Source organism: Lipomyces tetrasporus, assembly GCF_029532465.1.
Source record: "Lipomyces tetrasporus strain NRRL Y-64009 chromosome Unknown POJ06scaffold_7, whole genome shotgun sequence".
Lineage (NCBI taxonomy): Eukaryota > Fungi > Ascomycota > Lipomycetes > Lipomycetales > Lipomycetaceae > Lipomyces > Lipomyces tetrasporus.
The window spans coordinates 790735-812824 of NW_026611602.1; the positions used below are offsets into that span (position 1 = coordinate 790735).

General features: G+C 48.4%; 9 protein-coding genes across 9 annotated transcripts; 5 read left to right on the forward strand and 4 right to left on the reverse strand.

The window, feature by feature from the left end:
* Positions 1–183: 183 nt before the first annotated feature.
* Positions 184–2448, reverse strand: POJ06DRAFT_256577 (uncharacterized protein). The gene is made up of 5 exons (XM_056188037.1): positions 2052–2448; positions 1871–1979; positions 1679–1807; positions 825–1605; positions 184–776 (listed from the first exon to the last, which is right to left on the reverse strand). Exons 1-5 carry the CDS (start codon positions 2129–2131, stop codon positions 289–291), a joined length of 1587 nt encoding a protein of 528 aa, XP_056042747.1. The 5' UTR covers positions 2132–2448; the 3' UTR covers positions 184–288.
* Positions 2449–2634: 186 nt separating this feature from the next.
* POJ06DRAFT_256581 (regulatory subunit of cyclin-dependent kinase) lies at positions 2635–3607 on the forward strand. Its single transcript, XM_056188038.1, has 3 exons — positions 2635–2938; positions 3042–3068; positions 3227–3607. Exons 1-3 carry the CDS (start codon positions 2841–2843, stop codon positions 3567–3569), a joined length of 468 nt encoding a protein of 155 aa, XP_056042748.1. The 5' UTR covers positions 2635–2840; the 3' UTR covers positions 3570–3607.
* A 768-nt stretch (positions 3608–4375) lies between these two features.
* POJ06DRAFT_256593 (uncharacterized protein) lies at positions 4376–6046 on the forward strand. Its single transcript, XM_056188039.1, has 3 exons — positions 4376–5125; positions 5184–5260; positions 5314–6046. The coding sequence occupies exons 1-3, from the start codon at positions 4834–4836 to the stop codon at positions 5689–5691; spliced, it is 747 nt and encodes a 248-aa protein (XP_056042749.1). The 5' UTR covers positions 4376–4833; the 3' UTR covers positions 5692–6046.
* A 1190-nt stretch (positions 6047–7236) lies between these two features.
* POJ06DRAFT_256596 (FAD dependent oxidoreductase-domain-containing protein) lies at positions 7237–9946 on the forward strand. The gene is made up of 4 exons (XM_056188040.1): positions 7237–8107; positions 8163–8278; positions 8342–8684; positions 8733–9946. Exons 1-4 carry the CDS (start codon positions 7700–7702, stop codon positions 9759–9761), a joined length of 1896 nt encoding a protein of 631 aa, XP_056042750.1. The 5' UTR covers positions 7237–7699; the 3' UTR covers positions 9762–9946.
* A 465-nt stretch (positions 9947–10411) lies between these two features.
* On the forward strand, positions 10412–11885 carry POJ06DRAFT_256599 (uncharacterized protein). Its single transcript, XM_056188041.1, has 3 exons — positions 10412–10684; positions 10777–11434; positions 11485–11885. Exons 1-3 carry the CDS (start codon positions 10508–10510, stop codon positions 11697–11699), a joined length of 1050 nt encoding a protein of 349 aa, XP_056042751.1. The 5' UTR covers positions 10412–10507; the 3' UTR covers positions 11700–11885.
* Positions 11886–11920: 35 nt separating this feature from the next.
* Positions 11921–13733, reverse strand: POJ06DRAFT_199398 (P-loop containing nucleoside triphosphate hydrolase protein; the record flags this gene model as incomplete). Its single annotated transcript, XM_056185149.1, has 2 exons — positions 11921–12187; positions 12249–13733. The coding sequence occupies 2 exons, from the start codon at positions 13731–13733 to the stop codon at positions 11921–11923; spliced, it is 1752 nt and encodes a 583-aa protein (XP_056042752.1).
* Positions 13734–13999: 266 nt separating this feature from the next.
* On the reverse strand, positions 14000–15466 carry POJ06DRAFT_256601 (uncharacterized protein). The gene has a single exon (XM_056188042.1). It carries the CDS (start codon positions 15248–15250, stop codon positions 14039–14041), a length of 1212 nt encoding a protein of 403 aa, XP_056042753.1. The 5' UTR covers positions 15251–15466; the 3' UTR covers positions 14000–14038.
* A 161-nt stretch (positions 15467–15627) lies between these two features.
* POJ06DRAFT_302250 (uncharacterized protein) lies at positions 15628–16809 on the forward strand (the record flags this gene model as incomplete). The annotated part of the gene is made up of 5 exons (XM_056190757.1): positions 15628–16078; positions 16111–16219; positions 16280–16362; positions 16392–16484; positions 16531–16809. Exons 1-5 carry the CDS (start codon positions 15749–15751, stop codon positions 16807–16809), a joined length of 894 nt encoding a protein of 297 aa, XP_056042754.1. The 5' UTR covers positions 15628–15748.
* A 342-nt stretch (positions 16810–17151) lies between these two features.
* POJ06DRAFT_302251 (CobB/CobQ-like glutamine amidotransferase domain-containing protein) lies at positions 17152–21951 on the reverse strand. Its single transcript, XM_056190758.1, has 2 exons — positions 21158–21951; positions 17152–21101 (listed from the first exon to the last, which is right to left on the reverse strand). The coding sequence occupies exons 1-2, from the start codon at positions 21713–21715 to the stop codon at positions 17358–17360; spliced, it is 4302 nt and encodes a 1433-aa protein (XP_056042755.1). The 5' UTR covers positions 21716–21951; the 3' UTR covers positions 17152–17357.
* Positions 21952–22090: the final 139 nt, after the last annotated feature.

A 22090-nucleotide genomic window follows, 5' to 3' on the forward strand; every position in this document is an offset into this window, starting at 1 on the left:
CAAATTGCCACAGATACACAAATAAGGAAATCGTCGAGCAGGGGTATTTGTTCCCGAACGAGCCGCAAACCCTAAACGCCGGTTTAATCTTCGTTGGCACGGGGTTTCAGCCGGTTCGGATTCGACATCTATGGAGGAGATTGCACGTGAGAGCTGATTGATGGGCATATGAAGTGGACATTTGCCATAAACCATTACTTCTATCTATTTCATAATATACACTCTACTTGTACATATCACCTCATACACTAGCTCCAAAATTTATTTTCGCTAATTTTTTTTGGTCGGCTACCGCTGAACCAATACCCAAACAACAATCCGTTCCTTCTCACTACCTTCTGAGTTTACCGTTGTGTTTGTTCCACCCAGAAGACCATATCTCTGCGGAGCCACCACAACTCGACCGCCAGCCATACCCGGTGGAGGTGGTGGAGAAGCATGAACAAGGCACTCAATCATGTTGACGCCGGGATTAAGTTTAACCTCATAGAAGCTCTTTGGGGGTTCGTTCATCTTCCTTACACCACTTCCGGGAATAATTGTGGGACTTAAACGGCGACTATTCAGCGACATATACAGATTGTAATGACGCGTCAGAAGTGACTTTGAGAGCGTTGGCGAAATTGTGACAACACTATAAATAGCCGGAAGCGTCACGGTAAATGACTGGAACACTTCCCGTTCATGGGGAGGGAAGTTAATAAAATAAGGTGGGAACGAGGGATGTCGAGTTGTAGACGATATTGAGAAATGTGTGATCAAAGCGTCCGCGATGGCTAAAGCTACAGTTAACGTTTACCCTTCTAACAAAGCAGGCAACTTACTCTTTCCAGGAGACCTCGATCTTGACTCCTCAGCAATCTTCGATTGCGCTTGTGGCTGACCTCCTGATGGCCGCGATCCTGATGTTGATTTCACATCATTCGGCGAAGGAACAACGACTGGCAAAGCCGGAACCGAGGATGGCAAGATCGCAGGACCAGTAGATGTAGAGACAGACGACTCTGCTGCCTTCGGCGTTGAGGTACCTGCACGAGCAGCTTCCACGTCCGTATCTGCCGCGAGCTCTGTAGATGGTTGCTGAGTAGTATTTGCGATGGACCGCGTGGATCGTATTGCTCTGGTGGGTGAACCTACATCGACCGTCTCTTCCGTGATTGCTTTCTCATTATCAATAGAGGCGGCAGGCAACAGCTTATCGCTTGGGCTCGATTTATCAGCACTGGCGCGAGTGGCCTTTCTACTAAGCTTGACCTCATTGTCAGACCCATCACCCTCATCTTCGACCTTGGGGTGTCGCGGGGGTCGTCCCCGCCCTCGATGTGGTTTCTCCTCTCTTAAGCTCTTGCTCTTCCTCTCCGGTTCCTCTTCAGCAAGCGATTCCTCTGCTTCAGACTCAATAGTCGCGCGGCCTTTGCCAATGCTCAATTTGATCTTTGACGGACGATCTTCCGGCTCTTTAAGCGAAATTTTCAGTTTCACTGACCGCGATTCTCCGTCTTCTTCGGGAGGATGCTTTCTCTTCTTCGATTTAGACGGTGGCATGTTTCCCAGGAATTCCTCGTATGCCTTTTTCCGTCGTGCAAGTTTCGCCTCAAATGATCGCTAAAATAATGAATTATTAGCATCACAGTCCTCCACATACCCAGCACAGACAACATAAACCAAATCACCATACTTGCAAGTGGCTGGCGTCATTATAAACCTGACTCTCTTCCTCATTAAAAATCATTGCATTGTCGAATATCAACCGCATGTCTTTCTCGAAGTCGTCAAAACTAGAATACGCCCCATCATTCACATTTTGCTGTTTGTAACAATCAATTGATTAGTTGTATGTCGCTAGATACATTCATAGCGGATTTCATACCTTCACGGTGTCTAACGACATTGGATTCTTGATTATTTCGTAGTATTCAGGATACTCGGTTCCGTCAGGCTCCACCATAAACAGTTCTGCATAATAACGTCCACGTTTTCTATATTGAGCAATCCGTTAATAAATTCCCGTTTCCGACCACTACGTAATATTTGAGACAGCGGGCACGTACCCAGTTCGCAGATTCGCCAGCTCCTCGATGATTTCGAGCATTAATTTGTGCAACGTCTCCATGGCGTTTTCGTCTGACATATCGTAAACTCCAGTCGGCTAAATATTGTTCTATTGGTATTGAGTAATTCGGATCTGGAATGAAAATTGCCAGTTAGACCAGATCTCTTCGGAAGACCGCGTTGGGTACGGCACTAATCTTTCACAATACGAAATTTAGAAAATCCATTGACTTACTAAACCAAAGCAATCGCGAAGGTAACACCCAATAAAATATCAAGCTTTTTGTCAAACGCAACTAATCGCGATCGTGCAATGCCAACTCCCAATAACGCGTCTCGCTCGCGTCCGGTGTGGATTCTTTGTTTTGTAGGATAATTATACGCAGTGGTTGTGCGCTCACGGTGGTTGTGTTCGACCTTGGGAGAGCAAAAGAGAGTGCCGTAGTGGGGGAGCTAGCTCACGCACGTCGTTGTGATACGTGATCCACGGTGACATCCAGAACATACGAAACGACGGAGGGTAACGACCACGACGGAAAACAACAAACGCGTCGGATTTTCCTGGGACTTCCTTCCCTTGACGCATTCACGGCGATACATTGGACCTCCTACGATTTCATTTGCTTAAGTACAGAAGAGCTGTGTAAGCTGTGACTGTATTAGTTCAAAATCGGTACTAGAGGAATAGGGAGGCTGACTTCGCGGACACCAGATTCCAAACCCAATTTTTGCAACCGCGTAATTGGAATCGTCTAGACATTGAAATTGCGGGCTCAAGCAACTATCTGATGGATTCTAAAAATCGCCGCAAGCAGCCGCGTCTGCTATCAGAACCCGAGCGGGCGCGTTTGGAGGAATTCCAGGACTCAATTCACTACTCGAGTCGGTACGTGGCTTTGCGCTTGCTACCCATTAACGCGCGATCAAGAAATTATCTTAAATTTGAAGCTATTCCAATGTTTACTGACACTATGGACTTTGCATTATAGATATTCTGACGATAATTTCGAATACCGGTAGGTTCTCATTTAAATTGTTCGCTTTGCTGTATCGAATTGGCATGTGTACGACTCGGATTCGCCCGATATCCGTAGTACTTTGCGTGAGATACCGGTATTGTGGCCTGTTGGCACTTTGAAGGATACACTAACAGGGTTATTCTGATTGACAACAGGCACGTCACATTGCCGAAAAACATGCTAAAAGTGATCCCGAAAGATTATTTCGACACCGAAACGGGCACACTCCGGATCCTGCTGGAAGACGAATGGCGAGGACTGGGGATAACCCAGAGTTTGGGATGGGAACATTACGAGACTCATAGTACGTTTATTTACTTCCACAGTCCTGGTTCACATCGGAAAGTTGCTTGGCATCTGGATAGATCAATTGCAAGACATCATCGAACAGTGCTAACAGGTTTGCTTTCTTGGTACAGCTCCGGAACCGCACATTTTGCTTTTCAAGTGAGTTATATTGCCTCCTTTACTGTGATACTGTCAGAAGTTGAATACTGACGTAGTCTGATCTAGGCGTTCGAAGGACTACAATTAATCATTCAGCCGAGTCACTAGAATAAAATAAATAAACACTAGAAAAGGAATAAAGCTAAACACGTGATCCATCATTGTTGACAACAGATAGAAGCGAGGAGGAAATTTGGGACCCCTATAGCCAGTTTGCGGCAGAGGTGTTCTAAAATGCGGACAGTCGAGGTTTTATCACAATGACGCACAACATATGACGTACGGTTTTGAGAATGGTGGTTCATATATATCGCTTGCGTCGATGCACATATTAATGCATAAGATCAAATCCTTTCATAGTTGGACGAATTGCAAAGCATTGTCGTCATCGTCCGTCAAAATTGGCTCCTCTGGCTAAATATTATCTCTATGCGTAGTTGTCTCTTCAGTTGAATATTATGTACGATGTAAGACCAGCCAGAGGATGATGGCCGTTAGAGGCCCTGGCCAGAATAGAAGCGGTTCATCGTAAATTTTTAGACACGAGCCGACTTCGTCGGCTAATTAAGCGATTACATCTTGGCTGCTCGGTCGGGGCATTGGGCTTGCAAGCTTCTGCAACTGTCCCGGGATCTGATAATTGGAAATCATTGTCAAGTCGTGGGCACGTAATCAAAAACAATCCCCTATTACTCGCTAAGTGGCTGATAGACAATGCGAACAACGCACATTAGACTAAGTCGTATTGGAAATGTCAAGTCGTGGCTCTCCTGAATTCGGCTGTGCGGCTGGCAAATATAGAAGTTGTTATAGTTTAGTCAATTCCCGCCTGCCCCTTTCAGACTGAGTTCGTGCAAATTTCGTCTGTGCCAAAATAACCTTTTGTCACATCACACAATCCAATCTGCAGACGGATTTCTCACGCGACTTCGTCATATTCGTACCTATTCGTTGAGCCTGCCGCTACGGGTAGGTCCAGTTAACACGTCCAAATTGATGTTCACATGTAGCGGCTGAACGAGAGTCAAACCCGAGAGACTGAATAGATTAGTAGCAAGCTGGGCCAGCAGAATGCCCCAAATAAATATGAGCACGCTTGTGCTTTATTTCGCAAACTCATCATACCAACCCCGGTTCTGAGTGTGTGCATTTTGCATTGAGACTAGTCTGCCCACACAGTAGTGCCCATGATTCTTGTCTCTCGGCGTACATTCCGCCATCAAGTATCTTGTTCATTACGTGCCCGATATATTATTGGTCTTCAACCCCTCTTGGACTATCTTCGCTTGTGCCGCGCCGTCTCAATGTCACAATTATGATCGAGCACCACTCTACACTACGCAGGTCCACATCCCGTGGCATCTGCGCGCCTCTTTCGAGTCTTCCTACTCCTTTCGCGTCACCTTCTAAGCCCACAAAGTTCAGTCGAAGGTATTCTCAAAGCCGCCACAACCACAGCTATTTCGACGGCTGTTCCATGCACATCGCCAGTCTGCTTCACAGACGCAGCCAGATCACAAGGAACCGGATCGAATATATGATCGATGCTGCCCAATTATCACTCGAAATTCTTGCGGCTTCGTGCTGTCTCTTGGAGAAATTGTCCCGTAAGTCCATTCGTCTTGGTTGTCTAAGCTGTAGTACTTGTGCTAATTGGTGTTACAGTGAGATTTTACTGCCGCTTGAAAACGGCGCTTTCGGATTCGTCCATTCTCGGTGAAGTTGCACTAACTTCGGCATTTGTACGCTCTCGAGCTTAACTATGTGCACGACTGCTTGTATTAATTGTTTGTAGATGATCTCGTCGAAATACTTAGAGGATGACTACTTTCGGCTAAGAACATGGGCTTCGGTTGGCGACTTGTCCATTCCCAGTGCCGACCTTCGATTCACGGAATTACAAATGCTTAGGGAGCTCGATTTTGATATTGCCAGGATCGTTACCATGGAGGCTATAGACGATACTATTTGTGAGTTCCGATCGCGACAATTCTGTATCGACTTCCTCCGGCCAGGACAAATGTACGCCTTGCAACGATCGCCAGCGAAGGAGACGCTTTGTGCGACCGTCTATTCATTTTACGAAGGCAGCAATGACGATGACGAGCTAACAGTTGCGCCTGACGGTGCATATCTGTCAGATGGGGACGACACAAGTACGGATAGCACATAGTCGCTGGCGCCGATTCAGTAGCAAGGTAGCTGGGAAGCGGCGGTTATCGGCAATTCTCACACGCACCAAAATCTCGTGACAACTTCGCATCGTGCGTTGAATGAAATGTACAAAGCAGTCTGATATCTATATGTAGAATGGGTACCACCATGGATGCTAAGATTAGTAAGAGAGTTGGAGTTTGCCAGGCTTTGGAAATGCTTCTATGATTAGAGTTAATCCTGTTATCTTGCAAGTTATGGGTTGGTTGTGGAGTTTGGCATTATCGTTTGGGTATATGGATGTAAAATTCTGTATGATGGATTGTTTCTGTACAATTATTTTGAGTAATATCCGATGCTTCGCATGCTTAGCGAGGTCGATAACTCCACGTCACGTTGGCTGTTTTGACGTGCCCAGGCACTCATGGCGTTCGCGCTGACGCTGTAATTGCGCGTTTATGCCAAATTTGAAAACGCCGCCGCGGTGAGTATTGTTGTTCGCGAATAATAGTCGCTTGCTGCATTATTCGAGTAAATTCACGACTGCATCATTCGAGTTCGTGAATTACTCCTCGCGTTCGAGGCATTGGACTCGCTCATTGCAGATATCCAGACCCTTTAACATAAGAAGTTTCGCTTTAGAGTCGTCCTGGGCCCCCAAGAATATCTGTAGGGCATATAAATGTGCAATTGTTCAGGCCTTCTGACTATTCCGTGATCAAGACCAGTCTATCGGTCAAGTCACGATAACGGCCCCCTCTGGAAGGCCCTGATAATGCTAATACGATGAAGAACTAGTGATAAATCTTAACGCCGATGCAACGCAATGGTGTCAAGAAAGTTTTCCAGGGCCCACAATATGACGTCATCACTCCACACGGGATATTCATCTCTGGCTTGCCCGCAATTGTGAAGCATCGGTAGTTTACTGAGCAATAAATTATAAGTACGGTAGCGTTGGATAAACGTGACCATTGTGAGCCTGTCTTCGCCAATTCTTAACTTTCTGAGCGGAACAATTTGGCAAAAATGTCCTCCCAACTTAGTGGTTTGTGAGCTTATGGCCCTTGTGGTCCTTGCCTGCCGAGCCGAAACATACAATTTTCGATTAATTATCAGTCAATTACCGTGCCCGTCGGCGTCTGGACCCAAAATCCGCAGTTTGCGACGCATATGGTCAAGATACGATCATACGAAACTGTCATATGAAAAGTATTATTCAGCGGCTCGTCTGCAGAAAATTCCGAACGTTGGCTTCGTCATTTTGGAGTGCAGGCTTCGGAATTGCGGTGAGCGTGCGGGCCGCTTGCCGCTTGTCGTTTTGCGGGTGAAGGGTCTGTCCCGCCTCCTGCAGCTGGGGCAGCCTCACTAAAGAAACGTCGCGACTCGCATGGAGCGATGAGCTCCGAGTCTCTGACAGCTCTCATCGCGGAGCTCTCGGCCTATTGACGTCCGTGTTTGCAACTGCGTAGCCAACAATTGGCCGCTGCACGCTGTATCTGCGCATACTGGAAACATATCGTCTTCCAACATTGTTGCAACAGAAAGCGCAGCTTTGGGTGAAGCGAAGAGTCGAGATGACAAGCGGGTCAGGTGGTCTCGGACGGGTCCGGATTATTTGGGTGGCATATACTGATGCGGGACCGGGAAATGGATTGGGCGCGAGCTGACCCGGCCGTGCGTCGACCTTTGTCATATGAAAATAGCTGCGACAACGACGTCGTCGACCAAATAGTATGTATCGTGGTCGTCGACCAGATCGGACGCCCCGTCTCAACCATAAGCCTCGACAACCATTTTGGTTTCTTGTCCACCCGTCCTCCAATCGAGAACAGCTATCACAGTAATTGGTCTGTCTCCTGCTTATTCCGTCTGATTGCAACTTGTCAGGAGTTCACCGCAGCAAAGTCACTAACGCCTGGCGGTGCTCTCGCCCTTTCATTCACTCCTTCATTGTGCTGCGATATCCTCTAATCTGGCGCACCCCTTGTCACAATCCGTAATCTATTCCCATCCAGTACACAGCAATGTCGTTCCGTCGGGCATTGTTCTCATCTACACGGGGTCGTCGGCTACTCCTCCGGTCAGTGGCTGCTGGCGGCATCCTAAGCACCACCGCCTTCTTTCTCTCGACGACAGACTCGTTCGGCTGGATACACCACCAGGCTGAGCAGGACGCGCCATTGAACTATCCTGTCCCTGCTCCCGTTGCCTTGCCTCCGTCTCGAGAAGAACAAATCAAGAAATTGGGGACCGAAAAGTTCGACTTGCTGATTATCGGCGGTGGTGCTACGGGTGCTGGCTGTGCGCTGGATGCCGCCAGCAGAGGGTTGAAGGTCGCACTTGTTGAACGAGACGACTTTGCATGCGGTACAAGTAGTAGGAGTACTAAACTTGTGCACGGTGGTGTGAGATACTTGGAGAAAGCGTTCTGGGTAGGTTTATGCGTCTGTCATGGCAAGATATTGTACGGCTAACTGGAGATTTCAGAACCTCGACTATGAGCAGTACAAATTGGTCAAAGAGGCACTTGCTGAGCGTGCTACTTTCTTGAAAATCGCGCCTCACTTAAGTTTTCCGCTTCCCATCATGGTACCAGTCTACAAGTATGGCTACTAAGCCTGTTCATGTGATTTATAAGCTTAACCGGCTAACAATGCATGGCGTAGATGGTGGCAAGTCCCGTATTACTGGGCTGGAACCAAGATGTATGACTTAATTGCCGGAAAGGAGAACATGGAATCAAGCTACTTTATGAGCCGAGGCAAAACCCTCGAGAACTTCCCTATGCTAAAGCCCGAGAACCTGAAGGGTGCCATTGTCTACTACGACGGCAGCCACAATGACTCGCGAATGAACACTGCTATCGCTCTTACTGCCGCTCAGAAGGGTGCAGTTATTCTTAACCACATGGAAGTTACTGAGTTGTCCAAGGACGCCTCTGGGCGTGTTAATGGAGTTGTTGTCCGCGACAATGACGGATATGCTGGTAAGATTCAAGTTGAAGCTAAGGTATGTTACTATTACGCGATATATATCCGCTTGCTCATATGTTGTCAGGGTGTTATCAATGCGACCGGGCCGTTCGCGGACAAGATCCGGCAGCTCGATACTCCAGTTGCGGCCGACATCGTCGCGCCTTCGTCCGGTGTGCATGTTGTTCTTCCCGACTACTACTGCTCCCCCAATATGGGATTGATCGACCCTGCTACTTCCGACGGACGAGTCGTTTTCTTCCTGCCGTGGCAAGGCCACACTCTGGCGGGTACGACCGACTCTCCTACCACAGTCGCCAAGGATCCTATTCCATCCGAGGACGAGATTAACTGGATTCTGAACGAAATTCAACATTACGTTGCCGATGATATTACCGTTCGCCGAGAAGATGTTCTTGCTGCCTGGAGCGGTATTCGTCCATTGGTCCGTGACCCGCGGGCAAAGAACACCGAGTCGCTAGTCCGCAACCATTTGATCACTCTCTCCGACAGCGGTCTCTTGACTGTCGCTGGCGGCAAGTGGACTACATATAGAGAAATGGCGGAAGACACAGTCAACACCTCTATCAAGGAATTCGGTCTTCAGCCTGCCGGCCCATGTGGAACCAAGAATATTAAGCTCGTCGGTGCTGAGGGATACAGAAAACTCATGTTCATACACTTGATCCAGACGTTTGGCATTGAGACCGACATTGCCAAGCACCTTACTGACAATTATGGTGATCGCGCATACGACGTTGTCAGACTTTCATCTGCTACGGGAGAGAGATGGCCAACCAGAGGGATCAAGCTATCGCCAGCGTACCCGTTCATTGATGGCGAGGTTCGTTACGCAGTTCAGCATGAGTACGCTCGAACGGCCGTCGACGTGTTGTCGCGACGCATCCGCCTAGCATTCTTGAACTCCAAGGCCGCGCTGGAGAGCTTGCCCAAGGTCATCGATATCATGGCGAAGGAGTTGAAGTGGGACAAGGCCCGTCAGGAGAAGGAGTGGGACGACACCATCAATTTTCTGTACAGTATGGGTCTCGAGAGGGGTAAGTACTTCTCGAGAGCGGACGTTGAGAGCGGTAAAACAAAAGTGTGGGTTTAAGTAGTAATTCGTGAATTTTATGGTTATGCCGGAATAAATTTTAGGGCTTTTGCCGTTGCCTATAACGAGCTGACTCCAAGATATGTCGATAGGCATTTTGTTACATAGTGTTAAATTGTTAAACGATTGTTTACCTATGATGCGTTCCGCGCTTCATTCCAACCTGTGGACGAGTGATCAATGGGCAATGAGATTGTTGCTCTCCGAATCCAAAAAGAAAATGCGTTCGTATTAGGAAAGCGATTAATCTTGCATTACATGCATCAGATGGCCCTTCCTGCTAGCTGAGGAATGCCATGGACTTCCAGTGTCGTTGCAGACTAACCGGCTTGCACTTGTCAGGCTTAGCAAGTACAAATACGTTTGCCATATGCCCGTCTGCTGGGACAAATTCCCCGGCGCCATTAATTCAGCACAGTAGCGACTACTTTTCGCATACTTAGCCTTAGCCCAGCATATCAAATAATTCTCGTCGTTTATTCGCCGTGATACTGTCATTAATCTTTTTAATTCTCCTCCGGCAGAAATGCCGGCTATAGCTATTTGCAATAGCTTTAAGCGCCAAAGGCGAAGCCGCATTGGGACTGTCCCCGACTGGATGCCAGCTTCAGCAAGTCGGCAATTGTCGGTACCGACATGACTAAGCCATTATCACGCTTTGATCACCACGTCTAATTCAAAGCTCTGGTCCTATCCCCCCCAAAACCTAGTACGCTTCAAACAGGATCCAGATCGTTAATCAACAAATGTCATCGACTATGAAAGCTATTGAGATCAAGGATGGGAAGGGAGCGGCTGAAGCTTTGTACCTGTCCGAGAGCGTCCCCGCACCAGAAGCGCCGGGGACCAACGAGGCGATTGTAAAGGTTTCCGCGTTTGCGCTCAATCGAATGGATATCATTCAGCGTAAAGGGAACTATCCAGTATGTGTTTATGTACACGCTCTTTCAATTAGTTCTACCATTCAAAAGAGCAATAGGCGAGGTAGATGGTTCTGACCACATTGATCTGTTAGGTCCCGCCTGGTGCTACATCGACGCTCGGCGTCGAGTTCTCAGGCACAGTCGAGAGAATTGGTCCCGATTCGACAACGGATCTTAAGGTAGGCGACAGAGTCTTTGGTCTCGCGGCCGGCGGCGCATATGCAGAGTACATCCGCTGCTCGACGAAACTGTTGTTGCCTTACACCGAACCGACAACCCAGGAGTCAACTCTCACCTTCATTGCCGCGGCAGGAATCCCGGAAGTTTGGTTTACGGCTACCCAAGCGCTGCTCAAGATCGCCGAAATCCACACTATCAAAGAGCGTGTCAAGAACGTTCTCATTCACGCCGGCGCATCGGGTGTCGGTATCGCGGCACTCCAACTCGCGCGCTCGATCCTTGGTCCCGACGTGAAGTTATTCGCGACAGTAGGCACAGACGCGAAGGTGAAGTTTGTAGAAAGCTTTGCCGGAGCGGATTACGGCATCAATTACAAGAAGTACGATTTCGTCAAGTTTATATCGGATAAGACTGAGGGACTCGGCGTCGATGTCATTGTAGACTTCATCGGTCAGGACTATTTTATGAAAAATATTACCGTTGCAGCCAGAGATGCGAGAATAGTCCTGCTTGCTACTATGAGCGGCAGTGTGGTTGAGCACGCTAATATTGGCATGATTCTGTACAAGCGTGAGTTGTTCGCGTGAAATGAAAGCTCCTCTGTGCTGATGTAACGCCAGGTTTGAGGATTGAGGGGTCGACATTGCGGTCGCGCACCATAGGCTATCAGTCGGAGATCAAAGACCTCTTCCAGCAGTACGGGCTTCCGAAGCTAATCTCCGGAGAGTTTGTCAATCCTGTGGACAAAGTATTCTCGTGGAATGACATCGTTCAGGCTCATAAGTATATGGAGTCTAACGTAAGCATGGGCAAGATTGTTTGCGTGATCGATTAAAGCAATGAGACACGCTCTGCACTTTTATTGTTTGGGTAAATGGATAACTGACGGTTGATGGCTCGGCTACGTGGACCAGGAAATCATACTGCGAGACTTCATTATGCCATCTCTAATACCGAACATTACAATGCCTGATCTAACATTTTTATATGACACAACTCAACTCCAGTTCCTCAATCTAATTATCTCTACATATATCACCACGAGTGCATCTAAGTCTAATCAAACACAATCTTCTTAGCCTTTTGGTTAGGATCAACGTCTTTGTAAAATGCTCCGTACACAGAGTGTTCCTTCTTCTTCGTATGTCCGCCGAATTTCAGAAGCTCCTCCGGAACAGGCTGGTCTGCTCCTCGCAAGACATTGACCAATGCTCCAGATAAGTGCTTCTCATGCTCCGTGAAGAAAGTGATGGCTTTTCCAGACTGACCAGCGCGACCTGTTCGACCAATTCGGTGCACGTAGTCTTCTGCTGTTAGGGGGAACTGAACAAACGTCGAAGTCAGCACTGCACATATAGTCCCAGATAGTAAGATTGACACTTACAGTAAGATTGATAACCAACTTCACAGCCGGAATATCCAACCCTCGTGCTGCAACATCGGTAGCCAAAAGCAACTTGCAAGCACCTGTCTTGAAACTCTCTAAAGCATTAGTCCGCTGCGTCTGCGACAAGTCACCATGAATAGCGGCAATCTTATATCCCATGGACTGGAGGGACCGCTCAACCCTAGCAGCTTCTTTCTTGTACAAGGCGAAAATGAGAATCTTGTCATCCTGATTCGGTCCTGATCGATACTGCCTGAGAAGTTGTAGCAGGCGCTGCTCCTTCTGTCGCGGATCCATTACCTCGACAACTTGCTCGATCCTGGCGTTAGCTTTCAATTCCGATTCGCGGTCGCCAATCATGACCTTCACCGGATTATTCAAAAACTCCGACGCAAGGTCGCGGACAGAAGGTGGCCACGTAGCCGTGAACATCACGGTCTTTCGGTTCGACGCGTCAGTGGACTGCATAATGCGTTTGATGTCCTCCTCGAACCCTTTCTCGAGCATGCGATCCGCTTCATCCAAAACCAGATACGAAATTTCCTTTAAGTCTATCGCGCCATCGTTCACCAAGTCAATCAACCGACCGGGAGTGGCGACGACGACGTTCGCGCCCTTCAAGGCCCGTTTCTGATCATCCTTTGAGACACCGCCATATACACAAACAGATTTGATATTGACAGCTTTGCCCAAGTCGCTCAAGTTCTCGTGGATCTGAAGTGCCAGCTCCCGTGTAGGAGACACGATTAAGACCGACGTACCGCTTGCATTCTTTGCTTTTTTCTTCCTCTCAACAGCAAGGGACAATAGGTAGACAATAGCAGGAACTGCGAATGCCATGGTCTTGCCGGATCCAGTCTCGGCGACCCCAATCAAATCTCTGCCCGCTAACAAAAACGGCCACGAGGCAGACTGAATCGGCGTAGGCTTGGGATACTTCTTCAGAAAGTCAAGAACACGCTTGTCTACACTTAACTCTTCAAACGACAAAATTGGCTTCAGACCGCTATCTAGTGGATCGGATACGGTGATTCCACTATCGCTGAGGAACTTATTGATATCGGCGTCGGCAGCTGTGCTACTAATGGTAGCCTGAATCGGCTTTGGCTTCTTGGACTCCACAGTCGCTGGCTCTTCCATTGCATGCGCCGGACGCTTCTTCGACTGGCCATCTCCCCCTTTCTTCGATTTCTTCGAAGATTTCTCCTTTTTTCCAAAGACGCCGTTAACTTCATTAGACGAAGATTCAGTCGAATCGGGGACGCTTTGTAAAGTTTCCTCCTCAGCGTCCTCCTCGTTCCCTTCTGCGTTCTCCTTTTTGTCCATTTGGTCTTCCTTCTCCTTCTTCTCTTTCTTCTCCTTCTTCTCTTTTTTCTCCTTCTTCTCTTTTTTCTCCTCCTTCGACTTCTTCGACCTCACCACTGCATCAGCTCCGGATTCCGTGCTAGCAGCTTCCTTCTCAGCCTGATTCTGCTTTTTCATCAATTTCTTCAACCGCCTTCTCTCTTCCTTGTCGACAGCATTCTCAACATTCTCTCTCGCTGTCTTCGCTTCTATATCCACTTCAGGAGCCGTCATTTATAGTCCGCTGGTGATTGATCGAAAGACGCTTTACTGGGCTGATGCCAAAATTTTAAATTAAAAATTTCTGATGTCCCAGTTTACCCGGCCTAAATTCAGGAGTAGTCTCCTGTGCGGCTCGAAAACGAAGCTTGGAAACGGCTGCAAAGATGGCGCATCTAAAGTTACATCGAACAATTTCAACATTTTATTGCGAACAATACAATTTACAACGGAATATAGTCTTCCGTCTCTATTTTCTTTACCTCAGTCGTAAGGACTTGCTCAACCGTAATTTCAGCCATTTTTGCTTTCGTTTTTACTTTCTCTGCTTTCTTTTTAGCCTTCTTCTCCTTCGGATCATCACCATCGTTCTTCTTCTTGTCCTCACGTTTCCTTTTCTTCGAATGCTCCTTTCCATCGGCTGCCACTGGAGGGGGAGCAGACGAGACGGCAGTTGTTTCAACCGGAGGAACATCGGAAGCTGAATCTGGAGCGCCATTCGCGGACTCACTGATCTTCGACATATCAGCTTCCATCTTCTTCAATTTCATTTGGCGTCTCCGCTCAGCATTCCTGTCCTTGTTCTTATCATATTTCGCTTTATTCTTGGTGTTCTTGCCAAGTGTGGATGCAGTTTTTTCCTTCGCGGCGCGACGAGGTGTCTTCGCCAGAAGTTTTGTCGGTTTATCATCGACCTTGATCGCCACATCCCCGCCATCGTTGGAAGCCACGCAAGAGCGGTCGTCGTCATCATTATCATTGTCATCATGCTCCTCCTCATTCTTGTCCTCCCCTTTAGCCTTAGCGGCGGCTCTCTCGGCCTTGCGAACAGCTCGCGCCGCAAGCTTGGCCTTTTTCCTAGCATCTCTCTCAATTTTCTGCTGTGCGCGCTTCGCTGTTCTTTCCGCTTTTCTCTCCTTTGGAGTTAAACGGGGAGATTGAACCTTAGTTGGCTTCTCAGCTGGTTTGTCGTCAACTATAATCTTGACAACTCCGTCCGCGGGAGTTTCAGCAGGCTTCGCAACAGGCTCAGCGCTAATCTCATTGCCATTCTCTTTTACTAAAGCGTTCAAAGTCCCTTTGAGCACTTCGTCAACCGCTTTGGGGGCTTCGGGGACATTCTTCTCCGTCGACTTCTTGGACTGTGCTTTCTTCCGGTGCTTCTCCTTAAGCAACTCTTTCCGCAATCGCTTTTTATCAGTCTTCAATGCCTTCCTCTCCCGCTTAATTCTCAATCTCTCCTCCTTCGGCAGCTGCGCCATCTCGCGCTTCGAAAGTCGTAGTTTTCGTGCGGCCTTCTGCAAATCTTGGAGATTGTCGAACAACGGCTCAGGCCTTTGCCTGCGACCACCACTGGGCTTTGCCTTGGCGGAGAACCGTGACGGAAGAGGCGTGCCGTTCGTTCCGGTCGGCGCCGGGCGTGGTTCTGCTGACATTGTATATGTCTCCGCGGTGACCAAATAATCCTAGGAACTGTTGGATCGTTGCTGACTTTTCGTCGACTGTGAGGATTTCGAAGGAGAAAAAAAAAACTGACGTCGGTTGGGAGAAAGCAGTTAGTACTTCAAGCGTTGCCGCATTTGAGGCAGTAATGTCAAACTAGAGGTTGAACCATCAGGTTAGGGCTGCAGCATTCATGAACCTATCTGTCGCGTTGCTTTCTACAAAATTAGGGCTTTCAAGCCAAAAATCAGTTTTGCTGATTATTGATTTTTTCCCAGGGTTAGGGTCATCCCAGAATTATTCTGCTTGAAGCCCCGAAATTATGGAGCGACCTGATTCTGATTTTCCTCCGGACCTGCTACACGCGACGCGTCGTTGCGCCGCATATCTTATTGTCATTCTTTGTATCCGTCATCTCCAAGTGTGCATGGATGTGGCAATAGTCCGTCTAGAATTATTTGCAAGCTAATAGAACGAAGTCTAGAGCATCAATGTCTGACATTGACGAGACCAGCGTCAGCGTTATCGATTTAATCGCTGAAACAGAGAACTCGTCATCGCCCATCATTCACTCAACTGCAACACCGGTTACAGCACCGATAACTAAGGCCAAGGCCCTTAATTGGCAGAAAAACAATTTCGCTCTTACTTGGGCGTTTATCAACTACCTGCAAGAGCATGATCGAGCCCGTCGTGCAGTGCTACGGCAGCCTGGTGATGCCACAGTTGGCCAGTCAAAGCAGGCAATTTATAAGGAGATAGCGCTAGCAGTCTTGGGTGAATTTCCTGATTATAGTGAAAACCTTGACAACAACGCTGTTGTAATTTCTTACCGGAATGCATTCAAGAATAGACTTGCAAGTCTGTTGAAAGAAAATCGAACCTAACAAAAGAAATATTCGGAAGTGGGGCCGGTGTGTCGAAGCCAGAGGATTTAGAGCCTTCGCATTCCAATATATGGGGTTAGTGATCCGTTTCTTTTTGTCGTCTTATACCATTGTCTGACTACCAACAATTTGCAGTCGAAAAAAAAGATTGTGCCCCTATTATTTTGAGCTCGTTCAACTTATTAACAACCGTGTTTTGGAATCTGTGGCAACACCTGGTATGTCCATTGACTACTCAGAGTTTGAGTCATCTTCAGAATCACCCTCGTCAACAACTACAGACTCGGAGACAATAGTACAGAGAAAGAGAAAGGCCACGTTTCCAACATCTACCAGACAAGTATGTTCGAGAGTTTTGTTTACTGGACCAAGAAAAAAGTTGACAGCAGTTAGAAAATGGCGCAGAAAGAGCAATTGTTCACGGACAGTATCATATCATCCTTGAAGGATATCATGCGCCCAGCATTCACTGCCCAGGGCGCTGCAATAGCATTGTGGATGTCAAGAAGGTAGAGGCTGAAATTAAGAAGATAGAGGCCGAAGGTGCCTTGAAAGACAAAGAGCTCCAGCTGGCAAAGACCGAAATGCACCTAGCAGAGAAGAGGGCAGAAGTTCTCCGACTTGAGCTGGCACTTTTGGCAGCGCAGAGGAAGGAAGATAATTAACTCCAGTTTGCTCGGTCTTTCTTCTGCTACAGTTTTATATTTCGCTCTACACTTAATGTAATTTGACTAACGATCTTTCTGTCCAACTGTTATACCATGCACCCGTAGGATAGCTTCCTTTAGTCTATTCCGCATTTCCTTTCCTTCCTTGAGCTCCTGTGTACGTCCTTGATGGCTTATGATAGCCAGATCTAATTCACAGGCATGGGTTACACTCTCCCATATGGCTGGCTTAGACGTCTTGGGGAGCAGCATTGCCCAATTTTGTTGGCATTCGACGCGAACCTTGCATCGTAGACATCCCTCGAGGACCAGAGCAGCTATCAAAGATTGTAAGATGATCGACCGGCAGCAGAATAGGCAATCAACCAATTATATTACACAAGAATTCGTCTATATAAACTCATAAACAGTTAATAAACAATTAACAAGCTACCGTCACAAGATGTACATTAGAGAATTAACTCGCTTCCGAACCCGTACATCTATATAACTTTTAGATGACCTCCGCCTTACCCCAACCCAAACCATATTTTAACAGTCTTCCTTTAGGCTCCAACCCACCGTCTCGCCGATCTAAATAATCTAATCCACGGTCCAAACTCACCCCAATCTTTCCCTTCTTCGACCGGATACCACGAGTTGTTTTCTTTGAAGAGGACTCGCTCGGGGTGAGGCATTAGCGCGAGCACACGACCGTCAGGCGACCGTACACCAGTAATACCTCCAGGACTACCGTTAGGATTGAACGGATATTTCTCTGTGATCTTGCCGTAGTTATCGACGTATCTCACGGCCACAAGTCCATCTTGCATTAATCGCTTCGCTTGCTCGACATTCTCGAACACCGCACGACCCTCGCCGTGTGCGACAGCGATGGGGAACTTCGATCCACGCATGCCATGCAAGAATACCGACGGTTCCTTTGCATCTTCAACAATCTCGACCTCACAGACACGTCCTTCGAATTGCTCGGATGAGTTGCGCTGGAATGTGGGCCAGTTTTCCCCTCCCGGGATGAGCTCTTTAAGCTGCGTGATGAACTGGCAACCGTTACAGACACCGAGCGTAAATGTATCCTTACGATCATTAAAGAATCTGCGAAACTCCTCACGCGCATGTTGATGCCACAGCACGGACTTAGCCCACCCAGCACCTGCACCCAGGACGTCACCATATGAAAATCCACCACATGCAGCGAACCCGACGAAGCTGTCTAGTGATATCCGGCCGGAGATGATGTCGGTCATGTGCAAGTCAACAGGAGTGAAACCAGAAGCATAGAACGCGTAGGCCATTTCAGCGTAGCCATTAACACCTTGCTCTCTCAGGATGGCAACTTTTGGCTTGGATATTGGCAAAGTCACTACGCGTGTAACCATCGTCGCTTCGGCTGCATCCGAGTCTGTTACTGGCTCTAGAGTGTCTTTCACGTCGAACGTCAGTCTGTACAATAATCCGGGGTCGAAATTGTCGAGCATATTAGCGTACTCCTGGTCCGCCGATTTTGGATTATCGCGCAATCGCTGCATCTTGTACGATGTAAGCGACCACGCCTGCTGAAGTGCCCCTCGTGTCGATTCGAAGACAAGATTATCCGCGAAGTTTATTGTAACAGCCTGGTCTTTTGATGGTCGAACGTCGGCAACAGGCACGATATACTGTCCGTCTATATCATTCGCTTCAAAAATTGCAATAAATCGCTCGACGTCTTCTTCTCTGACCTGGAAAACGGCACCCAGTTCCTCATTGAAGAGGACTGACACGACATCTGCTCCATTGTCTGGCAGGTCTATGTGAAGTCCAACCCTTCCAGCGAATGCCATCTCCAGTACTGTAGCTAATAGGCCACCATCTGATCTGTCGTGGTACGCAAGAACGAGGTCTGGGATCTGATGAAGAATCGATACAGTTGTGATGAAGTTCTTGAGCGTCGGAATAGATTCGACTTCAGGTGCAACGTTTCCTACTTTGCCGAACACTTGCGCAACAGCAGATCCACCTAGCCTGGCCTTTCCGCACCCAAGGTCGACCAGCAGCAACTTGGTACTACCAATACCAGGCTCCTCAACTCGTCTTAGCTGTGGTGTCCAGGTGCTGTGAACATTTGTAACAGCGCAGAAGGCAGTTATGATTAAGGACACTGGCGCCGTGACTTCTTTGGACTCCTTGGTTTTTCCGCCCTTGTCTTCTTCCCATTTCATCTTCATTGACATCGAGTCTTTGCCGACTGGAATGCTGATACCCAATTCTGGGCACATCTCGAGACCAACTGCTTGCACAGCTTCGTATAATGCTGCGCCTTCGCCGTCATGCGCTGGGGAAGCCATCCAATTTGCTGACAAGCGCACATGCTCCAAATCTTTAATGTCCGCCGCAATGAGATTTAGAAGTGACTCTGCAACTGCCATTTGTGCAGACGCGCGCGGCGAAATCAATGCAAGTGTTGGCCGCTCTCCCATTGACAGAGCCTCACCCGTCAAAACGCCTTCACCAAGTGATGACATCGTAATGCCAACATCTGCCACTGGAACCTGCCATGGTCCAACCATCTGGTCACGAGCGATCAGGCCAGTGACTGTCCTGTCACCAATTGTAATGAGGAAGGACTTCGACCCAACCGACGGCAAGTGCAGTACTCGTTCGACTGCGACTCTGAGAGGCGACGCTGGAGACGCTACCAGCTGAAGAGGTTTTTCTGCCTCTGAACTTCCGCCATTGCTGAGAGAGTGGGAGTGTGATCCGGCAATAGTATGTGCAGCAGCCAATACATTGCCCTTCGCGTCGACATAGGTTGCCAATGTGCTGTCGAAAGGAGGTAGCTTGAGATGTCGGGTGGTAGCTGTTCGCGACATCTTTGGTGGCTTGCCGAACAGGACAGACATGTCCAGATCAATCGGTGTGGTTCCCAACAACTTATCAGTGAGAACCAGTCGACGCTCTGTAGTGGCATGACCAACAACGGCAAATGGACATCTCTCTCGATGTGCAATAGCTGAGAAGGTCTCAAGATCTGACTTCGCGACAGCAAGTACGTACCGCTCTTGAGCCTCACAGCACCAGATTTCCATTGGAGACATGCCTGCTTCGGACGACGGGATATCTCTAAGTTCGAACTTAGCACCAAGTCCATGATCGTGAACCAATTCTGGAAGTGCATTTGACAAGCCACCGGCTCCAACATCATGAATTGATTGAATAGGGTTCTGAGTGCCCATGGCGGCGCAAGCATCAATTACCATTTGCACGCGCCTCTGCATTTCTGGATTTCCGCGCTGCACGGAGGCATAATCGAGTTCGACTGACGTATCTCCCGAGGCAACACTTGATGCAGCACCACCACCGAGGCCAATAAGCATTGCAGGACCGCCCATGACAATCACGCATGAACCCGGTGTGATTTGCTTTTCCTTCAAGGCATTCATTGGTCGCACGGATCCAACGCCGCCAGCAATCATTATCGGTTTGTGATATCCTCGAATCTCGTGCTTTCCATTTGACAGCGGCAATGTCGTTGTAAGTGTTCTGAAATATCCACTTATACATGGTCTACCAAACTCATTGTTGAACGATGCACCGCCGATAGGAGCCTCAATCATGATGTCCAACGAGGAGGCAATATGTGCTGGCTTGCCAACATCAAGCTCCCAAGGTTGCCGGCACTCTGGAATCAGCAAGTCCGAAACTGAATACCCCGCAAGTCCAGCCTTGGGTTTTGATCCTCTGCCGACCGCCCCTTCATCACGTATCTCACCACCAGAGCCAGTGGCAGCTCCCGGAAATGGCGACACGGCTGTAGGATGGTTATGGGTTTCTACTTTGCCCAAGTAATGGACTAGCTCAGAGCTCAGAGACCACTCTTTTGTCGTGAGATTAGGAGCGAAGTGCGCGGCCATGGCACCTTCCATCACAGCTGCATTGTCAGAGTATGCCGAGATAGTATACGCACCGCTGACCTTTTCGTGCGTATTTCGAATCATCTTGAAAAGCGACAACGCTTTAGCCTCGCCGTCGATTTTCCAGTCGGCATTAAAAATTTTGTGTCGGCAATGCTCAGAGTTGACCTGCGCGAACATGAACAATTCAACATCTGTTGGATTTCGACCAGGACCTAATTGGTGGAATGCTTCGACCAAGTATGCAATTTCATCTGGAGCAAGCGCAAGACCGAACTTCTTATTGGCTTCTTCAAGACGATCTTTTGGAGACTTCCCGAGCTGAATTTCGATCAATGGCTTTGGTTCATGCTTCTCAAACATGTCATTGTAAGTGGGCGCGCGATCGACAACAGCCTATCCCAAACCATTTAATTATCAAACTGCGGCAAATTGCATATTAATGTACACACCTGCGTCATTCTGTCATAGAAACAGTCCAAGGAAACACCTGCCTTAAGATGCTGCATAAGAGGGAATCCTTTTCTGACAGATACCATAACCGCCACACCACGTTCAATTCGCTCCACATCATTTACGAGTCCGCAGACATGAGCTATGTTGGTAGCTTTTGACGACCACGGCGAAATAGTTCCGACACGAGGGACCACACGAATGAGATAATTATCAGCTTCGGCGGGACGGGATGCATGAGTAACGACAGCGTTGACGAGTGAAGCGTAACCTGGATCAGCGAGGTCTGCGGGTGTATCGTAATGCAGGAGCGACTCAAGAAGTGCTCGTTTGGGCGACTCAGATATGGGTTTCAGAACTTCACTAGACCGTAAGGAGACGTAATGGACATAGATAGCACGAATGGCCGTCACAGCGGAAGAATTGACGGCGGTGTTGATGTAGGACACTAACGCAGAAATACGGAATGTCGAGTATGCTATCGGCCCGGCAAGAGTGAGCAGGCGAATGTCCTCAGCGTTTGCCTCTGTGAGGGAAGGCACGACAGACTCAGGCATGGTGCAATTGAAGGAAAACTGGAGTCGATAGAGTGCTGGGTGAGGACGGTCACCCTGAGTGCGGACGAGGTCAACGTGAGCGTGGAGCAGACCAGACGACGAACGGCGGCACGTGGAAGCGGGATGCCGTGTTCTGTTCTTCGAGCACGATGGCACTAGACACAGACTAGACGAAGAGAGTCTCCACCAGGTGCGAGGAGCGGAGCGTTTTTGGCTGAATGAGCAGGAGGACAAAGGTACACAGAGAACAATTTTATGTGTGTCGTTCGAAGCTAGGGTTCGCGATGCCAGCAAAGCAGCAGAGGCATCAACTTTTTGAGGGTCCTGTGCACTTACCCGGCGCATTTGTTTAAACTCCCAACAGGCAAAAGACAA

Excerpts from the sequence above, each read along its gene's own strand:
- POJ06DRAFT_256577 (XM_056188037.1), bottom strand. The coding sequence starts at position 2,131 with ATGTCAGACGAAAACGCCATGGAGACGTTGCACAAATTAATGCTCGAA. Across the intron at positions 1,606-1,678 it reads ATGACGCCAGCCACTTGCAA|CGATCATTTGAGGCGAAACT; the intron begins GTATGGTGATTT and ends TCATTATTTTAG. Across the intron at positions 777-824 it reads ATCGAGGTCTCCTGGAAAGA|CCATCGCGGACGCTTTGATC; the intron begins GTAAGTTGCCTG and ends CTGTAGCTTTAG.
- POJ06DRAFT_256581 (XM_056188038.1), top strand. The coding sequence starts at position 2,841 with ATGGATTCTAAAAATCGCCGCAAGCAGCCGCGTCTGCTATCAGAACCC. Across the intron at positions 2,939-3,041 it reads TCAATTCACTACTCGAGTCG|ATATTCTGACGATAATTTCG; the intron begins GTACGTGGCTTT and ends TTTGCATTATAG. Across the intron at positions 3,069-3,226 it reads GACGATAATTTCGAATACCG|GCACGTCACATTGCCGAAAA; the intron begins GTAGGTTCTCAT and ends GATTGACAACAG.
- POJ06DRAFT_256593 (XM_056188039.1), top strand. The coding sequence starts at position 4,834 with ATGATCGAGCACCACTCTACACTACGCAGGTCCACATCCCGTGGCATC. Across the intron at positions 5,126-5,183 it reads TCTCTTGGAGAAATTGTCCC|TGAGATTTTACTGCCGCTTG; the intron begins GTAAGTCCATTC and ends TTGGTGTTACAG. Across the intron at positions 5,261-5,313 it reads TTGCACTAACTTCGGCATTT|ATGATCTCGTCGAAATACTT; the intron begins GTACGCTCTCGA and ends AATTGTTTGTAG.
- POJ06DRAFT_256596 (XM_056188040.1), top strand. The coding sequence starts at position 7,700 with ATGTCGTTCCGTCGGGCATTGTTCTCATCTACACGGGGTCGTCGGCTA. Across the intron at positions 8,108-8,162 it reads ACTTGGAGAAAGCGTTCTGG|AACCTCGACTATGAGCAGTA; the intron begins GTAGGTTTATGC and ends TGGAGATTTCAG. Across the intron at positions 8,279-8,341 it reads ATCATGGTACCAGTCTACAA|ATGGTGGCAAGTCCCGTATT; the intron begins GTATGGCTACTA and ends TGCATGGCGTAG.
- POJ06DRAFT_256599 (XM_056188041.1), top strand. The coding sequence starts at position 10,508 with ATGTCATCGACTATGAAAGCTATTGAGATCAAGGATGGGAAGGGAGCG. Across the intron at positions 10,685-10,776 it reads AGCGTAAAGGGAACTATCCA|GTCCCGCCTGGTGCTACATC; the intron begins GTATGTGTTTAT and ends TTGATCTGTTAG. Across the intron at positions 11,435-11,484 it reads TGGCATGATTCTGTACAAGC|GTTTGAGGATTGAGGGGTCG; the intron begins GTGAGTTGTTCG and ends ATGTAACGCCAG.
- POJ06DRAFT_256601 (XM_056188042.1), bottom strand. The coding sequence starts at position 15,250 with ATGTCAGCAGAACCACGCCCGGCGCCGACCGGAACGAACGGCACGCCT.
- POJ06DRAFT_302251 (XM_056190758.1), bottom strand. The coding sequence starts at position 21,715 with ATGCCTGAGTCTGTCGTGCCTTCCCTCACAGAGGCAAACGCTGAGGAC. Across the intron at positions 21,102-21,157 it reads TCTATGACAGAATGACGCAG|GCTGTTGTCGATCGCGCGCC; the intron begins GTGTGTACATTA and ends GGTTTGGGATAG.